Consider the following 24809-nt stretch of genomic DNA (forward strand, 5'->3'; position numbering starts at 1 on the left):
TTTATACACCTTTTATTTATTTATTTATTTATAATTATTTATATGTAGAATGGTGATGAAGAAATCATCGAATTTATATGATAGTAAATTGGTAGAGAGAATTGAGAGTCTCGACTTCTCAGGCAATGCTTATTTGGATGCCGACACCATTGCCACCAAACTAAGATCACAATTCTCAGAGTACAATAGAAAACAATATAAACCATTCTTGACTCAAGTTGAAAGAGGTTTGTAGTAGTTAAATAGTTAAAGATATATTTATGGTTTAACTAACAACTTGATTAACAATTATTATAGCCATACAGGTTATTATGAAATCAACTGATGAATATATTGATGATCCAGAGTTTGATGATGATGAGAATGTTGATAATAATAACAATAATACAACACCAAATACACCAAATACAGTAGAAATCAATTTAGATCAACCACCACAAGATGATAAAATGATGTCTGAAGATGGACATGATAGTGACATTGAATTTATATCAGAAACAAAACTTATTACTAAACAACAACAAAATAACAAACAACAACAACAACAACAACAAAATAATAGTTTAAATCAAACTATTCTTTCAAACTATTCAAAATCAGATTCGAAATCTAAATCGTTGACACCACCAACTACACCACCAGTTTATGTTAGTAACAATCCATTGGGTAAGAGATCAAGAGATGTCGTAACATCAACACCAACCACACCAATAAAATCAGATACGGTAGCAGCAGATCAACAACCACAAACACCAAACGATACTCTAAAGAAACAACGTAGATTAAAACAATCGCAGACATCGGTTGCCTCCGATCGTAATCCATTGGCAACCTCAAAGGATTCATCGTCGCTTGCAAAGGTCGGAACTATTCCATCGGTCGACTTTTCGAATATGGGTGGTATCGAACAGGTTCTCAAGGACATCAGAGAGCAAATCGAATATCCAATCAATCATCCAGAGGTTTACAGACATCTAGGTGCCGATCCTCCAAGAGGTATACTACTACACGGTCCACCAGGCACCGGTAAGACACTGCTGGCCAACGCCATTGCCGGTGAACTCAAAATTCCACTCATCTCTATCTCAGCACCCGAGATTGCAAGCGGTCTCTCTGGTGAATCGGAATCAAAGATTCGTGGACTATTCGCATCGGCACAGGAACAAGCACCGTGCATTGTATTCATCGATGAAATCGATGCCATCGCACCGAAACGTGAGAATGCATCGAAAGAGATGGAGCGTCGTATCGTCGCCCAACTCCTCACATGTATGGATTCATTGAATATGCGTGCATCAACAAGTAATACCAATTATCAATCAACAAGATCATCAAATATCAATGAGCAACAACAACAACAACAACAATCAACAAATAGTAATAATAATAATAATAATAATGAACAACAACAACAACAAATAGAATCAATTGTTCAGAAAAATAATGGACATATTATGGTTATTGGTGCAACTAGTAGACCGGAATCTATTGATCCAGCTTTGAGAATGGGTGGTAGATTCGATAGAGAGATGGCGTTGGGTGTACCAGATTTGGTTGCAAGAGAAAAGATACTGAGGGTTCTCACTTCGAGAATGCGATTGAGTAAGGATTTCGATTATCAGGAGATTGCTTCGCTGACACCTGGTTATGTCGGTGCCGATGTGAATTTGCTGGCAAAGACCGCTGCAACCTTTTCGATTGTACGTGCATTCTCTCAAGCCAACATGGATACACCAGAGAAAATGAAACAGCCTTTCGATGCCAGCCAACTCGATCAACTCTACATTGAGATGGCAGACTTTAAGAATGCAGTGAAGAAAGTTCAACCATCGGCCAAAAGAGAAGGTTTTGCAACCATACCCAATGTTACATGGGACGATATCGGAGCGCTTCGTTCAATTCGTGAGGAACTCACCAAGACTATTCTCCGTCCGATTAGACATCCTGCAACCTACAAGGGTCTTGGTATCGATTCGCCAGCCGGTGTACTCATGTACGGTCCACCCGGTTGTGGTAAAACTCTGCTAGCTAAAGCAATCGCAAGTGAATGTCGTATGTATCAATCAAATTGTTTTAATTCAAACTCAATTCAAACAAACTCATACTTCACAATTATTGTTTGTAACCATTTTTAGAGGCAAATTTCATATCTGTTAAAGGTCCTGAATTGTTGAATAAATATGTTGGTGAGTCTGAAAGAGCGGTTCGACAAGTTTTCCAGAGAGCATCTGCTTCCGCGCCGTGTGTAATATTTTTTGATGAGTTTGATGCGCTGGCGCCAAAGAGAGGAACCGACGGTGGAAATCAAGCGACCGAGAGAGTTGTCAATCAGCTGCTAACAGAGATGGACGGTTTGGAGAAGCGTTCAGAGGTGTTTATCGTCGCTGCAACCAATCGTCCCGATATCATTGACAGTGCCATGCTCAGACCTGGTCGTCTCGACAAGTTGTTGTATGTTCCACTGCCATCGCCAGAGGAGAGAGTCGAAATCCTAAAGACTGTCACTGCCAAGATTCCGTTGGATGCCGACGTCGATTTGGCAGCGGTCGGTACCGATTCGAGATGTCATGCATTCAGTGGTGCCGATCTTTCATTGTTGGTTAAAGAGGCAGCCATGTCAGCGTTGGACAAGGTATTTGAACGTCAGGAAGATGCCGACGCCAAAGAAACTGTCAAGCCTAAAGTATCGATGGATGACTTTACATATGCACTCAACAAGACCAAACCATCTGTATCGAAAAAGGATGAACTTATGTATGATAGATTGAATTTGAATATTAAACAAACAAGAGATCAAATTGCAAAAGAAAAGAAAAAACCAGTTTCAACAATAACACCAACACCAACAACAAATTCAAATAATAATGATCAAAATGGAACAGATAAAGTAGCTACAAATGATAAAGATCCAATGGTATTAGCATAAAATTAATGAATTAAAATAAATTTAACATAAAGTTTTTTTTTATAAATTTAACAAATTTTTTATTTTATTTAATTTCTCTTCTAATTAAAGAAGATTGTTATTATTACAATCTTTAATTGTTTACATATGGACAAGTTAGTTGGTAGAATTTTACTTTCTTTTTTTTTCTTTTTTTTTTTGTTTATTTTGTTTTTTTTTTATATTTTAATTCTTATTTGATGATATGGTTGTAGTTGGAATTAATTTATTATATATAAATGTAATGTTATGTATAAATAAATAATATATTATAAATGAAATATTTGTTGGAATATTCATTTATGTTTTTGTTTTTTGTTGTTGGAGTTTTGTTTTGATAATTATTATTTTGTGACGACTAATATACTGGGGTTTTGTTTTTGTTTTGTTTTGTTTTGTTGTTTTGTTTTAAATTATCTATTGATTATCATCAATATATAATTCATCTGGATCATCAGTGTAGTTTCTGTGAACTTCTCCAGAGTCTGACAAACGTTTCTTTCTTGGGGAATCCATGTCGAGATTTTCGAGTGAGGTAGAAAGTAGCATGTCGATCGAGGATCGCTTTACTTTGAAATCATCGAAAAGCTGTCCGTGGTTGGAAAGAATTAAGGGCGAGGTATTTAAACGTGGGATGTTGATGGAGTGTGAGGTTTGACGTGGTGATGAAGCGTGGGAAGCTGTGCTGGAACTGGAGGAAATGGTGATTGGCGAACCTGGAGTCTGAACTGGAGAGGACATGATGGAGTTGGTGCTGTTCTTGCGACCACCCTTTTGCATGGTCCATGGATCGATGATTTGTTTCAAACGCCAGAATCCATTTTGTTTGTAGGTGTCCATACCGGACTCAAATATATTCTTTGAGTGTGAAAGCATGTCTTGGATTTGCTTGTGCCAGTTCTCCGAACGCTTCTTGTTGAGACACAAGATATCCCAATGTGTAGTCATGAATTCATAGACATCGGTCTTGAGTGAGAAGAATGGCTTCTCACGTAACTCGTGGTGTAATGTAAAGAAGACGACTCTCATGATGCTGGCCCATGTTGGCGACTTAATGAGGAGCTCGGGCTGTCCGCGTTGGCAGAGAAGACAATCGTTGAGGTTGCAGAGAATCGAGGTATTGGCGCATGATTGTGATGGTGACGATGGTAAGGAGTTGGACGAAGCATTCATCATTGGCGAGGAGGTGGGTGTAGTGTTGTTTGAGGAGATTGGTTGTTGTTGACTTTTTTACAGGTGATGATGAATACTGTTGTTGTTGTTGTTGCTGTTGTTTGAACGAGTGGAATTTAATTGGTTTCGAAGGTGGGGATGATGGTACAGATTGAAGTGGCGACGACGACAAGGAAATTAATGAACAGGAGTTGGTGATGGAATCGGTGGAGGTGGATAGCAATGATTCAGCGGACGATCTGAGTGAGGTGTTTGTGGGTGAGGTTGTGCGTAATGGGATTGGAATGGAGGAGAATGGTGCGCCCGAAGATGATGATTGATAGAACATATTGCTAAAGAGATTGGCACTGCTGGATTTCAGGTTGTTGTTATTGCTAGCGGTGGTAGTGGTGGTGGATTCCGAGTCGTTGGCAACGCCACTAGTGTTGTTGTTGTTGCTGTTGTCGTATAATACAAATGAGTTGGATGGTGAGTGATAACCAGTCTTGTTTCTCAGTCCTGAGGATGAGGAGAGACTGGAGCGGCCAAACACAGGCGAGGCTGGTACTCCATCGGCATCTTGTCCAGTGAAGATCTGTGGTGACGAGACAGCACTGTTACCACTCTTTGACAAAGAATTACTACGATTCTTTAGATCGAACAAGATGTGTGGGGCAATTTCTTCAAAGTCTTCCATTTTCTTTTGTTTTTGTTGTTGTTGTCGGTTTATGATTTAAATTCGGGAATTTGTGATGAGGGTGATTGGTTGAAGTTGGTTGAACAATGAATTTGAATTGAAAAAGCGCTCCTGGAATGTGTAGGCACTGACTAACTCAAAGATATGTAGTTTAGTTATATTGTATTGTTGTTGTTATTATGATAGATTGTTTGATTATGATTTCAATTTTAAATTAAATCTGTTTTTTATTTTAAGCGAAAGAAAAAGAAATTTAGTTTTAGTTAGTTTTTGGATTTTTTTTTATTTTATTTTTAATGTTATTAATAATCTAATTAAATTAGATTAATTGAGAGGTGTGCGAAAGCTTTTTTTGACAAAAAAAAAAAAAAAAAAATTTTGATTGCCAATCAGTAATTAAAAAACAAAATGGGAATTCAAACTAATCAATTTTTGGTTTTTGGTTTTTTGCAAAGAAACCAATCATTGTTGTCATTTCAGATTAAACTATTGGCGAGATTGTTTTGTTTTTGGTGTATTTGCAATGATTTTGGTGTTTTTTTTTGATTTTGATTTTTTTTGTTTTTAGTTTAGTTTGTGGTTAGGAAAAGAATCTTTTACTTTTTAGTTTAAATTTAGGAATAAACGATATGTTGACGGATGATGGTGATTGCAATCAAACTATTTAATAGGTTGGATTGTAATGTAAAGAAATGAAAAGAAAACTTATTTAGAGATAGTCTAAAATAAAAACTGTTTTCTAAAAAAAAAACAATTGAATGCAAAAAACTTATTTAATATCAATTCGACTCAATGAGTAAAAATTGCCACAAATTGGTGCATACAAAGGGTAGAGTTATAATATTAAATAATATTTAAAGATTGGAGAGATCTTTAGTAGAGTGTTTGTTTGTTTGATGATGACTTTTGAAAAAGAAATTGTTTTTAAACAAAATGATGAGCGAATTTGCAATATATTTTTTTTTTTTATATGTATATAATGATGATTAAATATACTTTCGTTGTATAGAAAACATACTTTTATGTATGAATGGATGTAGAGTATTTAAGAATAATAAAGTATTGTTATTATTACTGCTTTAATATAATATTTTAAATTGTGTTATCAAAGCATTATTGTATTGGTTCGCGGTAGGAGGTTTTTGGAGTTGTTGGTACAGCCATCAACAAGCATGGTGGTAGTAATTCGTTTGATGTTATCACCAAATTTAAATTGAATCCTCCACATAAAAAAAAATTAAAAATTAAATATAGAGGTTGAAAATCAACAATCTTTTGGTTTATTTCAATATAATAAAGAGAGGGTGATCCTTGTTTCGTTGTTTCCAAAACAAAATCAGTGTAATTTATGCTAAATGTTATGTGTTGTGTGGTAGTGTGTTTTTGTGTCGTATTCAATATTGAAAATAATAACAATTAAAATCAAATCATGAAAATGACGATCGAAAGTGTAGGCAAATATATTAAAATTATAAAAGTAAGTTGATTCTTTGTTTTCAATTTTGTTTTCAGTGTTTGAAAAATGATTATTTGTTTGTTTGGTTATTTTGATTCAATGATAGAAATGATAACACTGGTGCTCAGTATGACTATCATGGTGATGGAATAGATAGCAATGTGATCAAGATGAGGATCAAGAATTTTATTATAACACCAAAATCATTGGACGTTATTGAGATTTAACAAAAAAAAAAAAAGGGGGTATAAATTAAATTCTCTTTCGGAGTGGAGTGGTGGAATCCAAAAAAGAGGGTGTGGAAAATATAAACTTTTTTTGGTTTGTTGAAAGAATAATTAAAGGGGGTGTGTGGGATAATCACAAATCTTGTGTTTTATCAATTTTAAAAATTTAAAAATATCATCAACCTATGTGAGTGAATTTCGCTGTTCAAACAATAACAATTAAATTAAATTAAAATTTGAAAGTATAAGAGAAAGCAAGTGAATACGTTAATTTAGTTGAAACAAATGGGTTGATATTAAGTGACGATGGTGATTGTTGATGGTTTAACAACATAATATTTTAGTATATCTAAAATCGATATTCAAAGAGGGATGCCTGGTCCAGCATATATAGGGTTGAAAATCAATTACAAGGAAAAAAATGATCATTCAACCCAATCAATTAGGAGGATGGATTAAAAAAGGTAATTTGTGGAGTGTAAAGTTTAAATTGTTATATATAATGGTTTTAAAATCGTTTTGTTGGAAATTATGTATGATTATCAGAGATGGTGGCGACTAGTGTGAAGAGGAGGTGGAGAAAAACTAATTATTATTTTGTTTTATTTTTACTTACAAATGGTTTACTAGTAGAATATTATATCAAGTCAAATTTTTGAAGTCGAGAGTTTAAACTATTTGGGCGTTGTTGGTTGAAGAAAATGATGGAGTGGTTGGTTGTTGATTTGGTTGATTTTAAACTAATTTTAAAAATACATATAAATACTATATCATATATAAAACAAATAAATAATATAATAGAGATTAATAAATAATATTACAGTTATACAGTACAAAGAGATAATTGGAGAGGAGTGAGTGTGATTGTTTGATTACTAAGTAAGTGTTGTTGGAACTTTAGGAAGATATTGATGAGGAATCGAGTCGAATGTGTGGTGACGATTGTTGTTTTTTTTTACTTTTTTGTTTTGTTTTTTTTAATTTTGAATTTCTCACAAAACCTAGACAGGGCGTGAAAAATATCAGACAAATTTGGTGAAGTTTTTAGTTTTTTAGCTTTTTTGCTGAATGAGGTGGTGTAGGGATTGTTCTCGATGGTGAAATGAGACGGAGATGGGTGAAAACTAAAAACTAAAAAGAAAACTTTAAATAAAAATACAATTTTCTTTTCTTTTTTTATTTTTATTTTTTTATTTAGGTAGTCCTACGTTGTCTGTTTTGATCTAAATATAATACAACAAAAAAAAAAAAAAACAAAAATAAAAAAAATAACTATAGTTTTACAAGAATTATTTGGTAAAAGAAAAATAATATTATTATATCTTATACGTAAGCATATGTGATGTGAAGGAGATAGATATGATATTGCCAACAACAAGTATATAGATAATTTGAATGTATATAATATATTATATGTATCACAGTGAAAATGATTGTGTGTGGGCACCTACTTGGAAAAAATACAGGTGTATTGGTGATTTAGTACTTTCGTTTTTTTGAAATTTAAGGCAGGAGAGAGCAAAAAACAAAATATTTTTTTTTAAATAAATAACACTTAAGCAAAAGATGAGGGTTTGAAAGAATCGACAGTAATGATTAAAAGGTAAAAAGGCAAAGATTATGCTAATTGTCACTTTACAAGTGAAAACCATTTGCCAAGCTAAAAAAACATAATATTTAATAGGAAAGTTTCCAAGGTGTTTTCTTTGTGGATACTGAAATTCTTTGATTTGAGTGTGGTTGACCTATTAAGGAGAAGATCAGTGGAGCAATCTTTTTTGAAACGGGTACATCAATATTAATGATTATCAAAAAAAAAAAAAAAACAAAAAAACTAAATAGTTTTTTCATTTGAAATTTTGATGCCCATTAATAGGAATCATTAATGAGCCTTTCAAATCAAAAAACGGTTGGGGGAACAATCTAATTTTATTTGATTATCAGCAATTAGATTTTTCGTTTTTTAGTAAATTTTAATTTATTTTTTTTAAATGTTTTGGTTTTTGTATTTATTGAAAGTAAAAAAAGTTGTTTGTTTTTTTTTTTAATTTTTTTGATTGAAATTACCAAATTTTTTTTTGGTTTTTCTACCAGGTTTCCAGTGACCACCTCTCTTGTGTGTAAAATCGGCTGATTCATCACACTATTCTATTCGACTGAAGAGTATGTGATTGTAACTTCAGAATACTAACACTTAAACCAAGTTGTGAGAATTGGATACCCTCCTCACATTCATCTTTGGAGTCTGATATGTGATAGCTTTTTTTTTTTTCAGAGGTATAACAAAAACCATAAATCAATAATCACACACCCACACCACACGTGTGGTAGCGGGGATCGACACGACATGTCCGATACATAATCTTTGAGTTGCCAATCATATATCAAAATAGGAAATATCTTTTTTAATTTTATGCTTTTCACATAACTGTGTGGTCACATCAATTAACAAACACTCTCTCTTTGAATTGAAATGAATTATTACATTTTATATCCTGCAAATTAGTTCGTTTTAACAGTTCATTGACAAGAGAATCAAACACAAAGATACTTTGATTCTTGCAGCCTCTTTGCTCTTGTTACTTTCAAAAAAGACGTTTTAACAATAATCATTGAATTAAAAAAAAAAAGGTGATGAAACCGTTTCTAAACTTGTTGTAAAATAATGATAGTTATTTTTCATTCATTTATTTTAAATTGTTTAATTAATATAAAGATAATAAAATCATTTGATTTTAATTTGAATAAAGAAACACTTATAAGAATGAAATATTATAATAATATTGTTTTTACTATTTTTTTTTGTTTTTTTGTTTTTTGTTTTTTTTTTTTTGATCTTCTATCTTTTTTGGTTTTTAAAATAGAACGTTAAAAACCTACACTGCAAATATTGTTTATCAATAAAATTCAAAAATTCAAAAAATAAAAAAAAAGGTTTAAATATTTGAAGTTAATTTCAAAAAAATATATATTAAAATCTAAAAGTAAATCAATTAAAAAATTAAATAATTAATATTTAAAAAGTAATTACTTTAAAGTGTATTTCAATAAATGTAGATAAACAGTTGTTAGAAATAGGACATTGTAATAAATTATAGGGAATCCAACAAATTGACAATGTGTTAACTTGAAGTTAAAAATAAAATAATATTTTTAATTATTTTGATTTTATCATATCTTTTAATTTAATTTATAATATATCTTAAAATTTGGATATTATTCATTTTTTGCCATAAAAGTAAAGTTTTCTTTTTATGGTTAATTGCCAATGGATGGATTGTGCAATTTATTAGAATTTAGTGGTGGGATTGAGAAGTTGTTTATCTAAACTATTTTTATTTTAAAAATAAATAAAATAAATTCCAAAGATCGAAACTGTGATTAAATATATTGTTGTTTTTTTTTGTATTTAATTAAAATATTCAATATCCAATAAAGGTTATTGTCATTGATTATTATACATTTTAAAATATCTTTTGATGGGGTGATTTGATTTTTAAAATTTGTGTGTGTAGCTGATTTTTGTTTTTTTCATCACTCTCTCACTTAAAAACCAAAACATGTGTAAACAAAACAACAACAAAGACCAAAATCAACAAAGCAAAACCAAATAATTGACTTGAAAGAAGAAGGGCACAAGTTATATTGTTAGTGTCTGAAAAAAAGATTTTCTCTTACATCAACAACATAAACCGTTAGTTATAGGTTGTTGCTGTTGTTGTGTGTGATCGATATCTTAGAGGTTTTTTTTGTTGTAGTTTTGCTTGAGTATGTGTGCTCTCGTACTGATATGACTACTCCTTCATATGAATATGTTTAAATGTTGGTTGGTGCAGAATTCTTTCTAGTTTCTAAACACCATCCACAATCATTATATACTTTTGTTATGCCGCAGCAGCACACCACAATACTCTGCAAAACACCAATCACATTTTAAATTAAATTAACAATTGTTATTGTATATTTATATCATCAAACAACTTGTTTCCATCCATCCATCCATCCATCCATACATTGATCATTAAACATAGTTAATATTCTGTACAGTAATAGATTAGATTATAATAGTGTATTAGTATAATAGTCAAAAAAGACATCACCTCACATCACAACACATACAACAAAAACAAAAACAACATTTCATTGCATACAAGAGAGAGAGAATCATATTTCATCATCACCACCACATATCGCACCTATTCAAAAAAAAAAAAAAAGTATATATATTAGATTATTTGTTGTGTTTGATTTTTAAATCAAACCAAAACCACAATAACTACAACTACATTAAAGGTTGGTTAAGAGCATTGCAATTCAATTCAATCAGAGAAATAAAAACAACATTCAAAAGAAAACTTGTGTATTGTCTTTATTTACTAACTTGTCGGCTCAATTTGACTGTACATTTGCCAGTTAAAGATCATTCACCCACCTTAGCTTAACTTGCTTTCAATCTTTTAAATTTTGTTTTGTTTTTTTTTCTTTTTTTATTTTTCAAAACTTTTTTTATTTCTTAATTTATTTTTTGTTTAGTAATAATCGAATATTATAAATCAATCATAACAAAGTCCAACTAAATTTAATTTGAGCATTCTTTTTTTTTTGTTTAAAAAAAAAAAACATATTTCACTCCCCACTGCAAATAAAAAAAAACACAACATTCCATAAGTTAGTCTTTGACACGCCAATTTTGTAACTTTGTTGTATTTTTTTTTTTTTCTTTTTGGTTTTTTGATCCATCAACCCAATCATTTTTAACATAAAAAAATCCAAAAAAAGATTCACAAGTCCTAAATTAAAAAAAAATATTGTTTTTTCATTTTAAATGTGTGTGGTCTTAGTTAGGTTTTATCCTCCATCCACCCAAAAACAGTATAAGCTGAAACTATCAATAATAATTGTTGTTATTAACCAACTCACATCGAAACATACAAGACAGATACAGAGTCAAATACAGACATAGTGGAAAGTCACAGCTTCGAAGAGAGAGACAGAGAGAGAGAAGTCAAGACAGATATTGCAACAGTGTTTGTTTTTTCCATTCAAAAAACAGCATCATTAAACACACCCAGCAACATACATCACAACCAACCAGGACTTTAAATAGTTAGTAGAAGTAGTAGTAGTATTTTAGCTTGAGCTGGGCTCTAATCAGATTAGATTGATTGTAGATTATATATAGACACTTGATAGTAATCATCTTTAAATTAAAACAAACAAACTGTTGGATCTGATCCTACCGCCCTTTCTTCAAGTTTGTTGTTTCGAAACAAAAAAAAAACACAATAGTAATATTTTATTTTTATTTTTTATTATTATTATTTTTTTTTGTCAATCAATCTCCATTTCCTCTCCTTAATTGATTAAGAAGCAACATAATCAATAGTAGTAAAATCAATCATTAAGAGTTGTTGATCCATGGATACACATAAAAATAAAATTCACTTGAGTCACATTATCAATCTTTCCAACGATGATGATGATGAGTTGTTACCAAGTCCAAGCTCACGCTCTTCTTCCACCTCGTCCTCTTCCATTGTCGTAGCAAATAACAGTAGCAACAACAGTAATAGTAAACAACCAATTATTTCCAGCTCTACGCTAAAGTTATATAATTTAGATAGTGACGATGACAGAATGGATATAAAGAGATCTACAACTACCACGACTACAACCACCTCCAACAATATATCCAGTTTTTCACCGAATATCAATGGAGGTGGCGAATCTCCTAACAGTCCACGTGTTGGATTTAGCAACAATTTGGATCATCCAAACAATATAACTGGTCGAAAACGTTCAATAAACCTACCATCTCTGAGCTATGTGGAGAAAAACCCTGCTTCTTCCAACTCACCGCAAATGGTAAATCATGAATCGTCACCTTCACCACCACCGCCATTTGCATCGCCACACCAACACCCTCATTATCCAGTCGATCCCGCTACAAACCGGCTGAAATCGCACAGCTTCAGTGCATTTGAAAATTCACCTCCTACCTCACCTCTCATTGCAATCGCTCACCAACTCAATGGCTTGAAATCGATTTCCGCTGCCACTCCTCCCCATTACTCACCGACGTCATCACCCGTTTCCTCACCATCCAAATCATCTGCATCCAACTCAACCTCATCATCAATGTTACCAACTCTCCCGAAAATAATGGGATCCGCTTCCACTTCCTCCTCTTCCAACTCCTCCAACTCCATGGATAACAGTGGAAACAACTCCACTCACACCACACCAAGTGCACCGATGTCTCCCATCACTTTACACAATCGATATTCAACGAGTGTGACACACTCGCCTGCCTACAACTCGCCAAGGATGCAACAACACCTTCGTCCGCCAGGTGACCTACTGAGTTCGCCACCTCCTCCCATTGACCGTTCGCCCATTCTCTCACAATCACACCATCTCTATAAAAAACGTAGCAACAGTTTCAATATTTTTGGAACACCTGCTGACTCTCTACCTTTCCCACCGCCATCGTCGTCGTCGTCATCGTCATCAACACAATCAGACCAATTTGTCCATCACAGCCAAATAAGATCGCCACCCATTCCACCACATTCACTCTCGCTGTCCACACCACCTGTATCATCGGCATCATCAACACCATCCATCCGCTACAAAACACATTCACACCTACAATTTGAGGGTTCTCAATCCATATACGAGAGCTCTCGTTTCGAAAAGATACCATTGTTAATCGCTGCATTTCACAATGACTTGATAGGTATGAAAACAATGTTGATAGCAGGGGCAGATTTAAACTACAAGTGTCAGAATCGTGGATGGACACCTCTAATGTTAGCCTCACATTGTAACCATTTAGATATGATTGATTTTCTATTAGATCAAAAGTAAGTAAATTATTAATTATTATTCTTGTTTTTTTTAATAAAATTTAATTATTAATAATTTTTATTTATTTTAACCATCACAAATCACAACAGAGGAATTGAACTTGATTTACAAAATCTCGATGGAATGACAGCATTGTTAATTTCATGTTCAAATTCAAATATAGATATTGTGAGAAAACTTTTATCGAAAGGTGCCAATCCCAACATACCAAACAGGTAAGAAAATATTTATTATAAATATTTAAATATTACTTTTATTTCTAACTAAATGTTTTTCTTTACTTATTTTTTTAATAGAATTGGTACAACACCTCTCATGACATCTTGTTCTCTTGGAGACAAAGATATTGTTGGATTATTATTAAAAAATAATGCAATTGTAAATTCTACTGATCAAAGAGGTTATTCTCCTCTAATGTACACTCAAATCTATGGTTTTAAATTAAATAGTAAGTGTTTACCATATTGCAATATGACAAATGGACTGCGAAAAACAAATATTAATCAAACTTTTTTGTATTGCATTATTTATAGATAATGAAAATAATTTTAATGGAAAGATAGTTTGTGGTGAAATGCTTGACCAAAGAAGAGAGATCATTCAGGTACTACTCAACTATGGTTCACGAATCGATATAATCAGTAGTGACGAGTGGACACCCTTGAAACTGGCTATTAAGCATGGTCCTCTCGACTTTGCCGAGTATATCGTCGATATGGATGAAAACCTACTGTTGGAAACCGACTCTCATGGATGGACATGTCTCAATCTGGCAATTCGTTACTCTCCGATCGAAGTAATCGATATGATTCTCAAGAAAGGCTATCCCATCAACAGTAACATCCAGCACCTGGTGTCGATGACGCAGCAGCAACAACAGCACCCCACACCACCACACGAAACCATTTCACCGCTGCAACTTGCAATACAATTCCGTAGTGTCGACGTTGTCGAAAAACTCATCGCCTACGGACTGGACATACTCCAGCAAGGCAATCCTCAGGAGATCATTGACCTCTGTAAAGATTCAAACAAACCGGATATCGAACAACTTCTCACCGACATTCTAATCCATAAATTACAAAATAATAATAATAACAATAATAATAATAATAATAATCACCATCATCAACAACAACAATCGATACCAAATCCACAACAATCACCCCAAATTTCAGCTTCACTCGCACCACACCATCTTCGCTTCAACAACAATTCTCCTCCAAATTTACATTGACCAAATGTAAATATTTAATTTAAAAACAAATCCAATCCAAACCTTCCAATAATTGTATTTTGCTTTTTCCATTCACGAATATCACGCTTTATAACTAACCACCACAACCAACATACTCACCACATACACTTGTAAGTTCATTAATTTAAATTAAATCCTCCAATAAAGGAATAATATCACAACCATTTTATATTATTATTATTACTTTTATCTATTACTAATGACCGAACAATGAAAACAAAGTAATATTTTAATATTCTAAAAACAATTATCATGATCCCTTTCATGATATATATGTCAACTAATCTATTGTTGAAAGAGGCTCTTATAGAAACATTTGTAGGAAAGAGATTGTGTTGGATAAATATATTTCAAGATTAGTCTAATGTAAGTTGGTTGCGACTACTTCCCAACAGTAGCAATAGTGTGCAGTTGTATTTTGTTTGATACCACAGGTTGCTGCTTTTATTAATAATTACCTATAAGAGCTAAGTGTCCATTCTATTACTGGCAGGGAACATCTCACTATTAATTAAGATTTGATTTGATTTATGGTGTGATTTTAAACCTTTTTTAAAAAAAAATTAAAAACAACTCAAACAATTTAAATCACCGGCACACAAATGGTAATACAAGCAGCCAAAGTAAAGAGAATCTTAGAGGTATGCAGGGTTCGATAATTATAGAATTGTCATACAAAAAGATCATGTATTTTTGTGATTAACAAAATAATGTTAAGTTTGTTATTCTATTTTATTTTCGAAAATCTTTTTTTTTTTTTTTTTTTTTTTTTTTTTCCCCCCACTTTTTCTTTTGATTATATGTTACCATTACAAAAAAAATCAATAATTATCCTGTGGGTGGGGTGGATCAGACATCATGATTTTTATCTAAAAAATATCCTTTAAAGTAAAAATAAAATAAAAATAAAATGTGAAAAAATATTGAAAATTTGAGAAGGTTGAAAATATTTTGTCAAAAAAAAATTGAATAAAATAAAAATGAAATTGTTTACAATTTTTTTTTATCAAGCTTTGCACAATAAAAATTAATTAATTTGACCAGTGTGGTGATTCAGAGAACTCGCAAAGAATAGCAAATCAACAACCTTTATTTTGACTTTCTTTGTTTTTCGATGCTTTTTTTATACAAAAATCTGTAGATTGTGTATATGTCATCATTGACGGTATGCAATTAAATTATTACCCCATTTAATATCTAATTTTGTAGAGAAAATCAAAAGGATTTGGATCATAATGGTGTGTGTAAAACAAAAAAAGAAAATCGTTCTGATTTTTGATTTCAATCGGGCAATTATCTGAAAGCTTTTTTTTTTATTTTGACACCCCCTTTCAGAGATGAAACACTCATCTTTTTTGAAGGACTTCAATTTTTTTGATTTTTGAATTTTGTTTTAAAACACGATGCAAATCAATACCACACCACCCACATAACCTGAAAAAAAAAAAAAACATAAACCATCAGAAACCAGCAACAACCACACAAGACCACCATAATTAAATCTTTTGGTGAATTGTTTTTGCAGAATTGTTGATTGTGGCAGTGTATGGTTGATGGTTTAACCAGTTGACACGGGATTCAGTGTGGTTGTTTGTCTGTCATTTCAATAAATTTCAATTAAAATTTAATATATCACCCTCTACCAACTGAGAAACCCACTTCATCTAACCAGCGTTTGTGGGGGATTTCTCTTATTTGCACAATCAACAAAAAAAAGATCCGATCGAATTTATATATTTTAAGCAGAAGAGTCTTTTTAAAGTTTTGTGTGTTGAAATATTTTATTTAGGTAGGTTTGTTTTGATTGTTTTTTTTTTCTACTTTTACCATTTTTAAATACAAATAATCGTGGTGATATTAAAGATAGATAAAAAAGAAAAAGAAGGATTTTCTTTAACAACACTAATAATAACAACAAAACCGTCAATCAATCACTTAATTAATTGTAATCGGTCAACCATCATCAATCACAATTTAAAAATATATCAATAAAAATAAGTAGTAGTAATTACACTCTTTATTAAACGGGCCAGTCAAGATTAAAATAATACAATACTTCAATTGAATCAGAACAGGTTTTTGGTAAATATTAGTCTACATTGCCTTTTTCTATCTTTATCTATTTTATCTATCCTTATCTACCTATTATTATTTAATTATCCATCGGCTTACCATTGGTAGCTATTTTTTTACCACATTTTTTTAATTATATATAAAAGATCTTAATAATTATATTTTGTAAAAATTATATTTACCACAAATAATTATTATTATCATCATCCTACGATCATAATTATTTAAATATAATTTTACCACATTAAATCAAAATCCAGAGTAGATTTGTTCAATGTAATACATATAATTACTCCCAGAATAATCATAATTATTATTTATTTAAACAATTTCCATTTATCATTGTTACTTCACATATGTGTCTGTCTCATCTAATTTAAATGCAGAGACACACGTTTGGAAAGATCTTTCTCTCTTTTTTCATCAACCAAAATTTATTAAAGTGATCAACCAACTGTTTTATTACCATTTATGATGTATATCATAATCAATCAATACCACCTTTGAAATCAATCATTTTTTTTTTGATTTAAAAATAAAAATATTTTACATTACAACAACATATTCCACAACACTATCACCCACCTACCAATCCGTAACAATTTATTAATTAATAATTTTAATTGTTAACATCAATCATAAATGTACACCACACTCACCCACACGAAGAAAAACGGATTTATCACCTGACCATAACAACACATCCAATAATCATAGTTGAGTGTAAATATATCGACAACACCAACACACCGACCACCCTATTTACTCAAAAAATACACTACATTTGATTCGACAATTAAACCATCCACCTTTTTATACCTAAAGTTGCAATGTCATGCTATTGAGATCTATATGACATTACTGCTTACACAGTTGGAAATTACTTTACTTGTCAACAGACACACCTAACACATCAGCGCATTGATTCATTCGTTTTATCTATCTGTGTGTTATATATATAACCACAAATATCTTTAACATCAAAAAAAAAAAAAATAATGATAATTATTATTATTATTTTAACAACCAACAAGTTAACACACCTTTTTTTATTTATAAATTTCATCATATTTGATGTCGTTTGTTTTTATTATTATTATTTTTAATATGTTGTTTAAATCAATGTTTAATTGGTTTATTAACACCATTGTCACATCCAACAACTACAACCACTTCTTCATTCGTCAACAAATCCACTTTACTCATACATAAACAAACAACACTTCCAACATCACTCAATAGTAACAGCACATTACTTTAATCATTCTATAATAAACAAACACATCTGATGAAACCTTTGCCAAGCTGAGAACCAATCACAGATGGATTTCGAAATTATAGATTTGCCAAAAGTGGACTGATCTATTGAATCTCAACTAAAAATAAAATTCAACAACATCATACATATATCCATATATATAAGACTATTAATTAACCCACCAAATTTACACACACACCACACGATCAACTTAATATTTTATTTTTTTTACTTTTTCATTAAATAACCACACCCCACTTGATTTTATTAATTATGACATTGGAATATGTGTGTTGTTGTTTATAGTTGTTGTTGATGATGGTGATGAAATGGATATTTTAGTGTGTTGGAATTTCCAAAACCAAAAGGATAATTATAATGGTTGTCATTCACTCTTTGTTTACACCCTGAAATTTAGATAGTCGGGTAGAATGATGTGTTAAAGTCGCCGATTATATGAGTTTTTGTAGCTACAAACATGGAATACCACCACACTTTTAAAACAACAACAACAACAACAACTATAAACAATCACATGTCACCACACAATCATGACTTTATATCAGAAACACACCCCACCACTTTAAATTTTTGTTCACTGATAATACGACAAATCCATCTTAACTATTAGTTTGGGATTGTAAACAGATGTATCTGTCCACACCAGAAAATTATATTACAAGCTAAAAGTGCGTAATGGTAATATGAGATAGGGTGAGAATGATACTCACACACAACATCTAAAGAAGAAATGACAATAAATATGGTAGAGTCGTGTTGTTGTTGTTGTTGTGAGGTGGTGAAAGTGGGTGGTTGTTAGTTGTTGTTGTTGTTGTTGTTGGTTGTTGTTGATGTGTAAACTTTATTATTGTCAATTAAAAGAGTATAAAATCATTACTGTAATCATTTCAACTTTCTAACATTAATTCATATATCGAATTATTGTTATTGTATATTTAGTGTTGTTGTTGTTGCTGTTGTTGTTGTTGCCCAACACTATATATAATCTTACACATTGGATACGATATCTATATTAATATTATATATCACACTTAAACCCTCACCACGGCCCAGTTCAACTCATTTCATTACCACACCCACACTAAAACATACACACCACTACCACTACCACCACCATCCAATTAGAATTTCTAATAGTTAACCCAAATTAATTAACCATTTGTTCAATCGCCCACCACTATATTACTATTATCACACCAACACACTCACACTCACACACCACTGTCAATAATAATAGTATAACAATAACCAACAACATTACTTAATTTAATTTACCACCCCACTTTACCTTATCCATCTGAATAGACACATCCTCAGCTACTCTAAACCAACCAACAATCTTCTGTTACTCACACCATATTCACTACTTATTTTGCGGTCTCTTCTTAAGTTTCTCTATTTCTATTTTCCTCTCACTCTTGTCATTAAATAGAGTTAATACAATAACAGTTATTTCTTTTATCTGCTTCTCTCAACATCAATAACTAACAAACTTTTATTTTTATAAAAAAAAAAAAAAAGATAATAGTTTTATTTTATATATATAAAAAAATACAAAAATATTTTTACATTTATATAATATTATTTATTTAATTAGAACCAATCAACCAATCAATCAAATCAATCAAAAATCAAATTAATCAAATAGATGGATTCCTTATTGCCAGAGCTTGAGACATTCAATCTCATACATCCCACATGTGTATCCACCACCTCACATCAACTTAAACAACGTGAAATACTCGCCAGTCAGCCATTGGTCCTCTTTGAACTGCTGGACGATGATGACGATGAAGACGACGAAGAAATCACAAATACCACCTCTAAATCCATACACACCATAAATACTATTACTACCGATTCACACTCTGCCACCAACGACAATAACACCTCCAAGCAAGAGGACTCTTTTAAACCATCACATAAATGTTTACAACATAGATATAGTTCCGAATTCATTTTTAATCCAATAAGCAAAAAATCAGTTTCACCCTCTCCTTTACAACACGAATCATCTTTTTCACCAATCGCTGATAAAAAAAGAAAAAGAGATAGTGACGAACAAGAAAATAATAATTTAAATAATAACAACAATAACAATAACAATAATAGTAATAACAACATTAACAATAATAGTAATAACAACATTAACAATAATAGTATAAATATTAATATTAATAGTTTTCTAAATAATAATAATAATAACAATAATAGTAATAATAATTCATCAATCAATTTCTTTTTTCCAAGCAATCCAAGCAAATATTTAAAGAGTTTAAAGCAACCAAAAATTGTATTACCCAAATTTTTAAACAAAAAGAATCATATTTTCTCAATAACCCAAACAATGCACGATAACATTTTTAGTTGTGTTATTTCACCTCCTTTGGAAGGATGGTGAAGTTTAATTAAATTTAATAAATTATTTATTATAAATAACATTTAATATATTTTTTTTATTTATTTCTTTTTCACATAATAATAATAATGATAGTTGATCAATTTATCAACTAGCTTTGGCAAATGATATTCATTCACACAGTTTGTTGTTTGTTTAAAAATTTTTTCAATATTATTTATTTCCCCAACCTCATTTAAATTTGTTTCCCCACACAATCACAGCTTAATATTGAAGATGGTTTGCTTAAAAGTTGAAACTATTTCAATTAAATTTGCTCAATATGTGGGTGATGGTAAATATAGTTTGTTCTTTTTTCTAATTTTAATCCCTCTTTGAACATACGATAACCAACAGGTTTTTTAAGTTGTGTTTTCTCAGCTAATCTGTCTTTTAGAATAAACTTTATTTTTGTTTTGCTTAACTATTAATATTAAGTGTAAATTTTATATAAGAAACCTATTCACATTATATAATTTGTTCAGAAAATATTATCAGATCAATAATAAATTATTTTAACAATTTATAATTTTATAAATGATCAATTCTAATAGTACAAGTAAAAATATCACAAGAGACTCTATATTATCTAACATTGACAATCAGTTTTATTTCTGGGAAATAGAGTCAGTTGAAATTTCAGATGGCATTTTATATTCTGTTTTCATTGTTACTATTGCCATGATAGGCTGGTTAACTGTAAAATCAATGATAAGGTCACAAAAGATAATCACTTTTAAAATAGCAATTTTTTTAACTCTTATATTGGGAACTTATTGTAAATATTCCATCTGATTTATCAAAAAAAAGATTAATAATTATTTAACAAATTTTTTTTAATATTAGTAAGATACATAAATATCTCAACATACTATTTGATTTCTTATGATGAAAAAGTCATTAGAAAAGTAATTTTGGCAGGCTATATAATATCAAGACTACTTATTTATACTTCATATGGAATGCTACTAAATCTCTGGGTTCGACTGTACCACAATGTCTTCAAAGTGAAAGAACAAATTTTTAAATTCAGACACTTTACAACTTATATTTATTTTTTAATCCATGTCAGTTTCCTTGTAATTTTCATTCCGATAATGGCTTTCGATGAAGACTCCAAAATGTTTTCTTTGTTCTTCGATCATATATATATTCTCTTTATTATTATCTATTCATTTATAGTTGGTGTTGGATTTTTCATTTTTGGATTTTTGCTTTGGAGAGAATCAAAAAAGAATACAAAAATAGCTTTAAATGATAGGGTAAACTATTATTATTCTAAAAAATTCAACTTAAAAGGATTTCAATTGTTAATTTATTCATTTACTCGTTATTTTAGATTCTAATAACATCAATAGTTTTATTCTCGATAATTATTTTAAGAGAAATATTTTTAGTATTCCAATATGTTCAACAAAACAAAGACAACAATATGATTTTATACAGAACTATCGATTCAGTTATATACATTATTCTAAATCTAGGTTTGGCTTTGGTATTAAATAGAAAGAATGATTCCTCACCAAAAAATTCAAAAAACAGTAACGAAACTTTCTCTGATAAAAATAGATCTAACGATGTTAATATGGATCAAATTCCATCTTCCAATCCTTCACCTCATACAGAAATTTCAACCGCCAATAGTTTGGATGGAATGTACTCATGTGTAGATGAAGTAGATGGTATTCAAACAAATTCAGTTAATGATGAAGAAAAAAATATTTCAAGTGATAACAATATAAACAGTAGTGTTGCCTCTGCTGATACTACTCCCACCACCACTACCAACAGTAACACCTAAGTTAATATATTTTTATAATAAAAATTATATGTAATGCCCCAAGAAATTATAACTTGTATGATTTTGTGTGTTAAGTGTTAGATGTGAACTAAATTTTGTGTTATTTTATTGTTTTTCTTTATTGATTTAAAAAGTAATAGGGGTGTTATATTCATTCCTATTTGGATTGATCATCAAACTTTTAAGAGGTACAAGTGAGGGAAAGATAGAATTTTTATGTTTTTCGTACTATCTATCATACTGGATTCACTTTCTCATTGATGTTCTATACATTTTTCTCATCTTAAACTCAAGTGTTTATTTATAATAAACAAACTCTCTAAACAATGTGATGTGGTGAATTTTTATTGTCAATAGAATTGGTGTATCATCTATTTTAAGTATTTAAAGAACATTGTTTCAATAATTTAAACAAAACATTTTTTAAAACAAATCTTTTATTTATTAACAATTATATATCTAAAAAAATAAAAAAATGGATTTAAGAGAAGAGAACTTGGAAATGTTATCCCCTCTCTTCCCTATTATTAATAAAGTATTAAATGCCAATGGAGCTTTGTACTTTGTGTTTCTAGGAGGATTTTTGAGTATTGTGTGGATGATGTTCAAATCCATCATTAAACAAAGAGGGTTTCTAACTTTTAGATTGGTAGTATTCTATATTGTTACCATTGGAATGTTTTGTAAGCATTCAATACCCTGTTTTTTTAAAAAATAAACTATTAATAAATTTCTCTAAAAACATATGGCAGTAAGATATATTTTTATCCAACTCTATGACCAAATGAGCTATTCAAATGGAACCATTGACAAACTTTTGAAAACAACCCTGTTTTGTTTTCTATTCTCAAGGTTATCAATGTATTCATCCTACAGTTTGCTCTTACTCCTCTGGGTTAGACTATACGAGAACGTTTTCAAAGTAAAAGATGCCATTTTTACCTTAAATCATTATGGAAGTTATATATTCATTTTGGTTCATTTAGTATTCATTGGAGTTTTTATCCCAATAGTTCACTATCCAGATGATTCAAGTATTTACGATTTATTCTATAATAATATTTATATATTATTTATGATTATCTATGGAGGACTTCTATGTATTGGATATTCGGTTTACGGTCTCCTCTTATGGAGAGATTCGAAACATTGGAAAATTGGAAAAGTTACACTAAACAATAGAGTAGGTTATAACAAAGACTAATTTACTTTTTAAAATAACTTTATTAATCATCTCTTTTTTTTTTATTTAGATTCTAATAATGTCTGCATGTCTTGTAACTCTTATAATGATGCTAGATATTTATTTGATATGGGCTTTTCTCCATAAAAACGATACAAACTATTATATTTATAGATTGGTTGATTCTATTAGCTTTACTACTTTGATGGTTGGTATTGCAATTCTGGTCAGTAGAAATCCTGCCAACAGAGCAAAGCCCAACAATATTGACTCATCTGGCTCCCAAGAAGATAAAGGTGAATTGAAAATGGATGTAAGGAAGTTGTACAACTCCGAAGACCAATCGAATGCCGATGGAATCTATTCTAACGATACAAATACCAACCAAGTCTCAATCGACATTGAAAAAAGTTTAGAAGCACCCAGCCAAATTGACAGATCACAATGATAATCGAATTACTATTTAATTAAACAAAAAAAAAATATAATATATTTTAATTTATTAATAAAAAAAATACTAAATTTAATTTTACAAAAAAAAAAGAATGTTTGGTTGTGTTTGCAGGTCTTTTGAAAAGAATAGATCGCGAAGCATATGAAAAAACAAAAAATGCTTCTTTTTTGTTACGATATTGATGGAAGCAAATATTGAAATTTGATAATTATACTATAAATATGTTACTGATTAATCATTTTAAACATCAAATTACTAAAAATAAAATACAAATAACTAAATTTTCGATTCAATAATTTATTTAAACAAAATAAATTAAAAATGTCACAACCAACTTTATATTATTTCGATGCTAGAGCTCGTGCTGAAACAATTCGTTTCATTCTCAAGTTGAAAGGTGTTGCTTTCAACGATGTCAGATTAAAAGAGATTCCAGCTGAATTGAAAGAAAAGGCCAACTTTGGACAGCTCCCATTCTATGAAGATGAGAATATCAGTTTGTCACAATCACTCGCTATCGAATCATATCTTGCAGAGGTCCACGGTTTGGACGGTAACACCGCAGTCGAACGTGCCTTGATCAGTCAATATGTTCATGCTACCCAGGACGTCTATAATCCATATTTCTCAGCCAACAATGAAGCCAGCAACCTCAAATTCAAAGTAGAGACAGCTCCAAAGTATTTAACCCGTTTCGAACAACACTTGAAGGCTGCTGGTGGTGAGCACTTTGTAGGTAACAGACTTACACTTGCCGATATCTCTGTCTTTGCATTGCTCGACTACTTCCATCAACAAACACACAACAATCTTCTCGAAGTTTTGGCACCATTCACCTTGTTAATACAATTCTACAACAAGATTGCTGCCATCCCATCTGTTGCCGAGCACATCAAAACAAGACCAACCACCAGATTATAAATTATAAAACAACAAATTCAATTGTATTTATAAATAAAATTATTTCCAGAGCATTTATTTATTCAGAAGTTTAAACAACAATTAGTCTTTTTTATT

At 30.8% G+C, this 24809-nt stretch overlaps 7 protein-coding genes across 7 annotated transcripts; 5 read left to right on the forward strand and 2 right to left on the reverse strand.

The window, feature by feature from the left end:
• Positions 1-49: 49 nt before the first annotated feature.
• nvl (AAA ATPase domain-containing protein) lies at positions 50-2926 on the forward strand (the record flags this gene model as incomplete). The annotated part of the gene is made up of 3 exons (XM_020579906.1): positions 50-227; positions 298-2052; positions 2136-2926. The coding sequence occupies 3 exons, from the start codon at positions 50-52 to the stop codon at positions 2924-2926; spliced, it is 2724 nt and encodes a 907-aa protein (XP_020430581.1).
• A 435-nt stretch (positions 2927-3361) lies between these two features.
• On the reverse strand, positions 3362-4793 carry PPL_09110 (uncharacterized protein; the record flags this gene model as incomplete). The annotated part of the gene is made up of 2 exons (XM_020579907.1): positions 3362-3994; positions 4179-4793. 2 exons carry the CDS (start codon positions 4791-4793, stop codon positions 3362-3364), a joined length of 1248 nt encoding a protein of 415 aa, XP_020430582.1.
• A 7101-nt stretch (positions 4794-11894) lies between these two features.
• PPL_09111 (ankyrin repeat domain-containing protein) lies at positions 11895-14583 on the forward strand (the record flags this gene model as incomplete). Its single annotated transcript, XM_020579908.1, has 3 exons — positions 11895-13342; positions 13643-13794; positions 13880-14583. The coding sequence occupies 3 exons, from the start codon at positions 11895-11897 to the stop codon at positions 14581-14583; spliced, it is 2304 nt and encodes a 767-aa protein (XP_020430583.1).
• A 382-nt stretch (positions 14584-14965) lies between these two features.
• On the reverse strand, positions 14966-17194 carry PPL_09112 (uncharacterized protein; the record flags this gene model as incomplete). Its single annotated transcript, XM_020579909.1, has 3 exons — positions 14966-15045; positions 15092-15151; positions 17176-17194. The coding sequence occupies 3 exons, from the start codon at positions 17192-17194 to the stop codon at positions 14966-14968; spliced, it is 159 nt and encodes a 52-aa protein (XP_020430584.1).
• A 1014-nt stretch (positions 17195-18208) lies between these two features.
• Positions 18209-22155, forward strand: PPL_09113 (uncharacterized protein; the record flags this gene model as incomplete). The annotated part of the gene is made up of 6 exons (XM_020579910.1): positions 18209-18223; positions 19605-20249; positions 20592-20649; positions 21100-21132; positions 21201-21262; positions 21694-22155. 6 exons carry the CDS (start codon positions 18209-18211, stop codon positions 22153-22155), a joined length of 1275 nt encoding a protein of 424 aa, XP_020430585.1.
• A 475-nt stretch (positions 22156-22630) lies between these two features.
• Positions 22631-23786, forward strand: PPL_09114 (uncharacterized protein; the record flags this gene model as incomplete). The annotated part of the gene is made up of 3 exons (XM_020579911.1): positions 22631-22713; positions 23008-23338; positions 23409-23786. The coding sequence occupies 3 exons, from the start codon at positions 22631-22633 to the stop codon at positions 23784-23786; spliced, it is 792 nt and encodes a 263-aa protein (XP_020430586.1).
• A 327-nt stretch (positions 23787-24113) lies between these two features.
• On the forward strand, positions 24114-24713 carry PPL_09115 (glutathione S-transferase; the record flags this gene model as incomplete). Its single annotated transcript, XM_020579912.1, has 1 exon — positions 24114-24713. The coding sequence occupies one exon, from the start codon at positions 24114-24116 to the stop codon at positions 24711-24713; it is 600 nt and encodes a 199-aa protein (XP_020430587.1).
• Between the last annotated feature and the right edge of the window lie 96 nt (positions 24714-24809).

Source organism: Heterostelium album (assembly GCF_000004825.1).
Source record: "Heterostelium album PN500 unplaced genomic scaffold PPL_scaffold9, whole genome shotgun sequence".
NCBI lineage: Eukaryota > Evosea > Eumycetozoa > Acytosteliales > Acytosteliaceae > Heterostelium > Heterostelium album.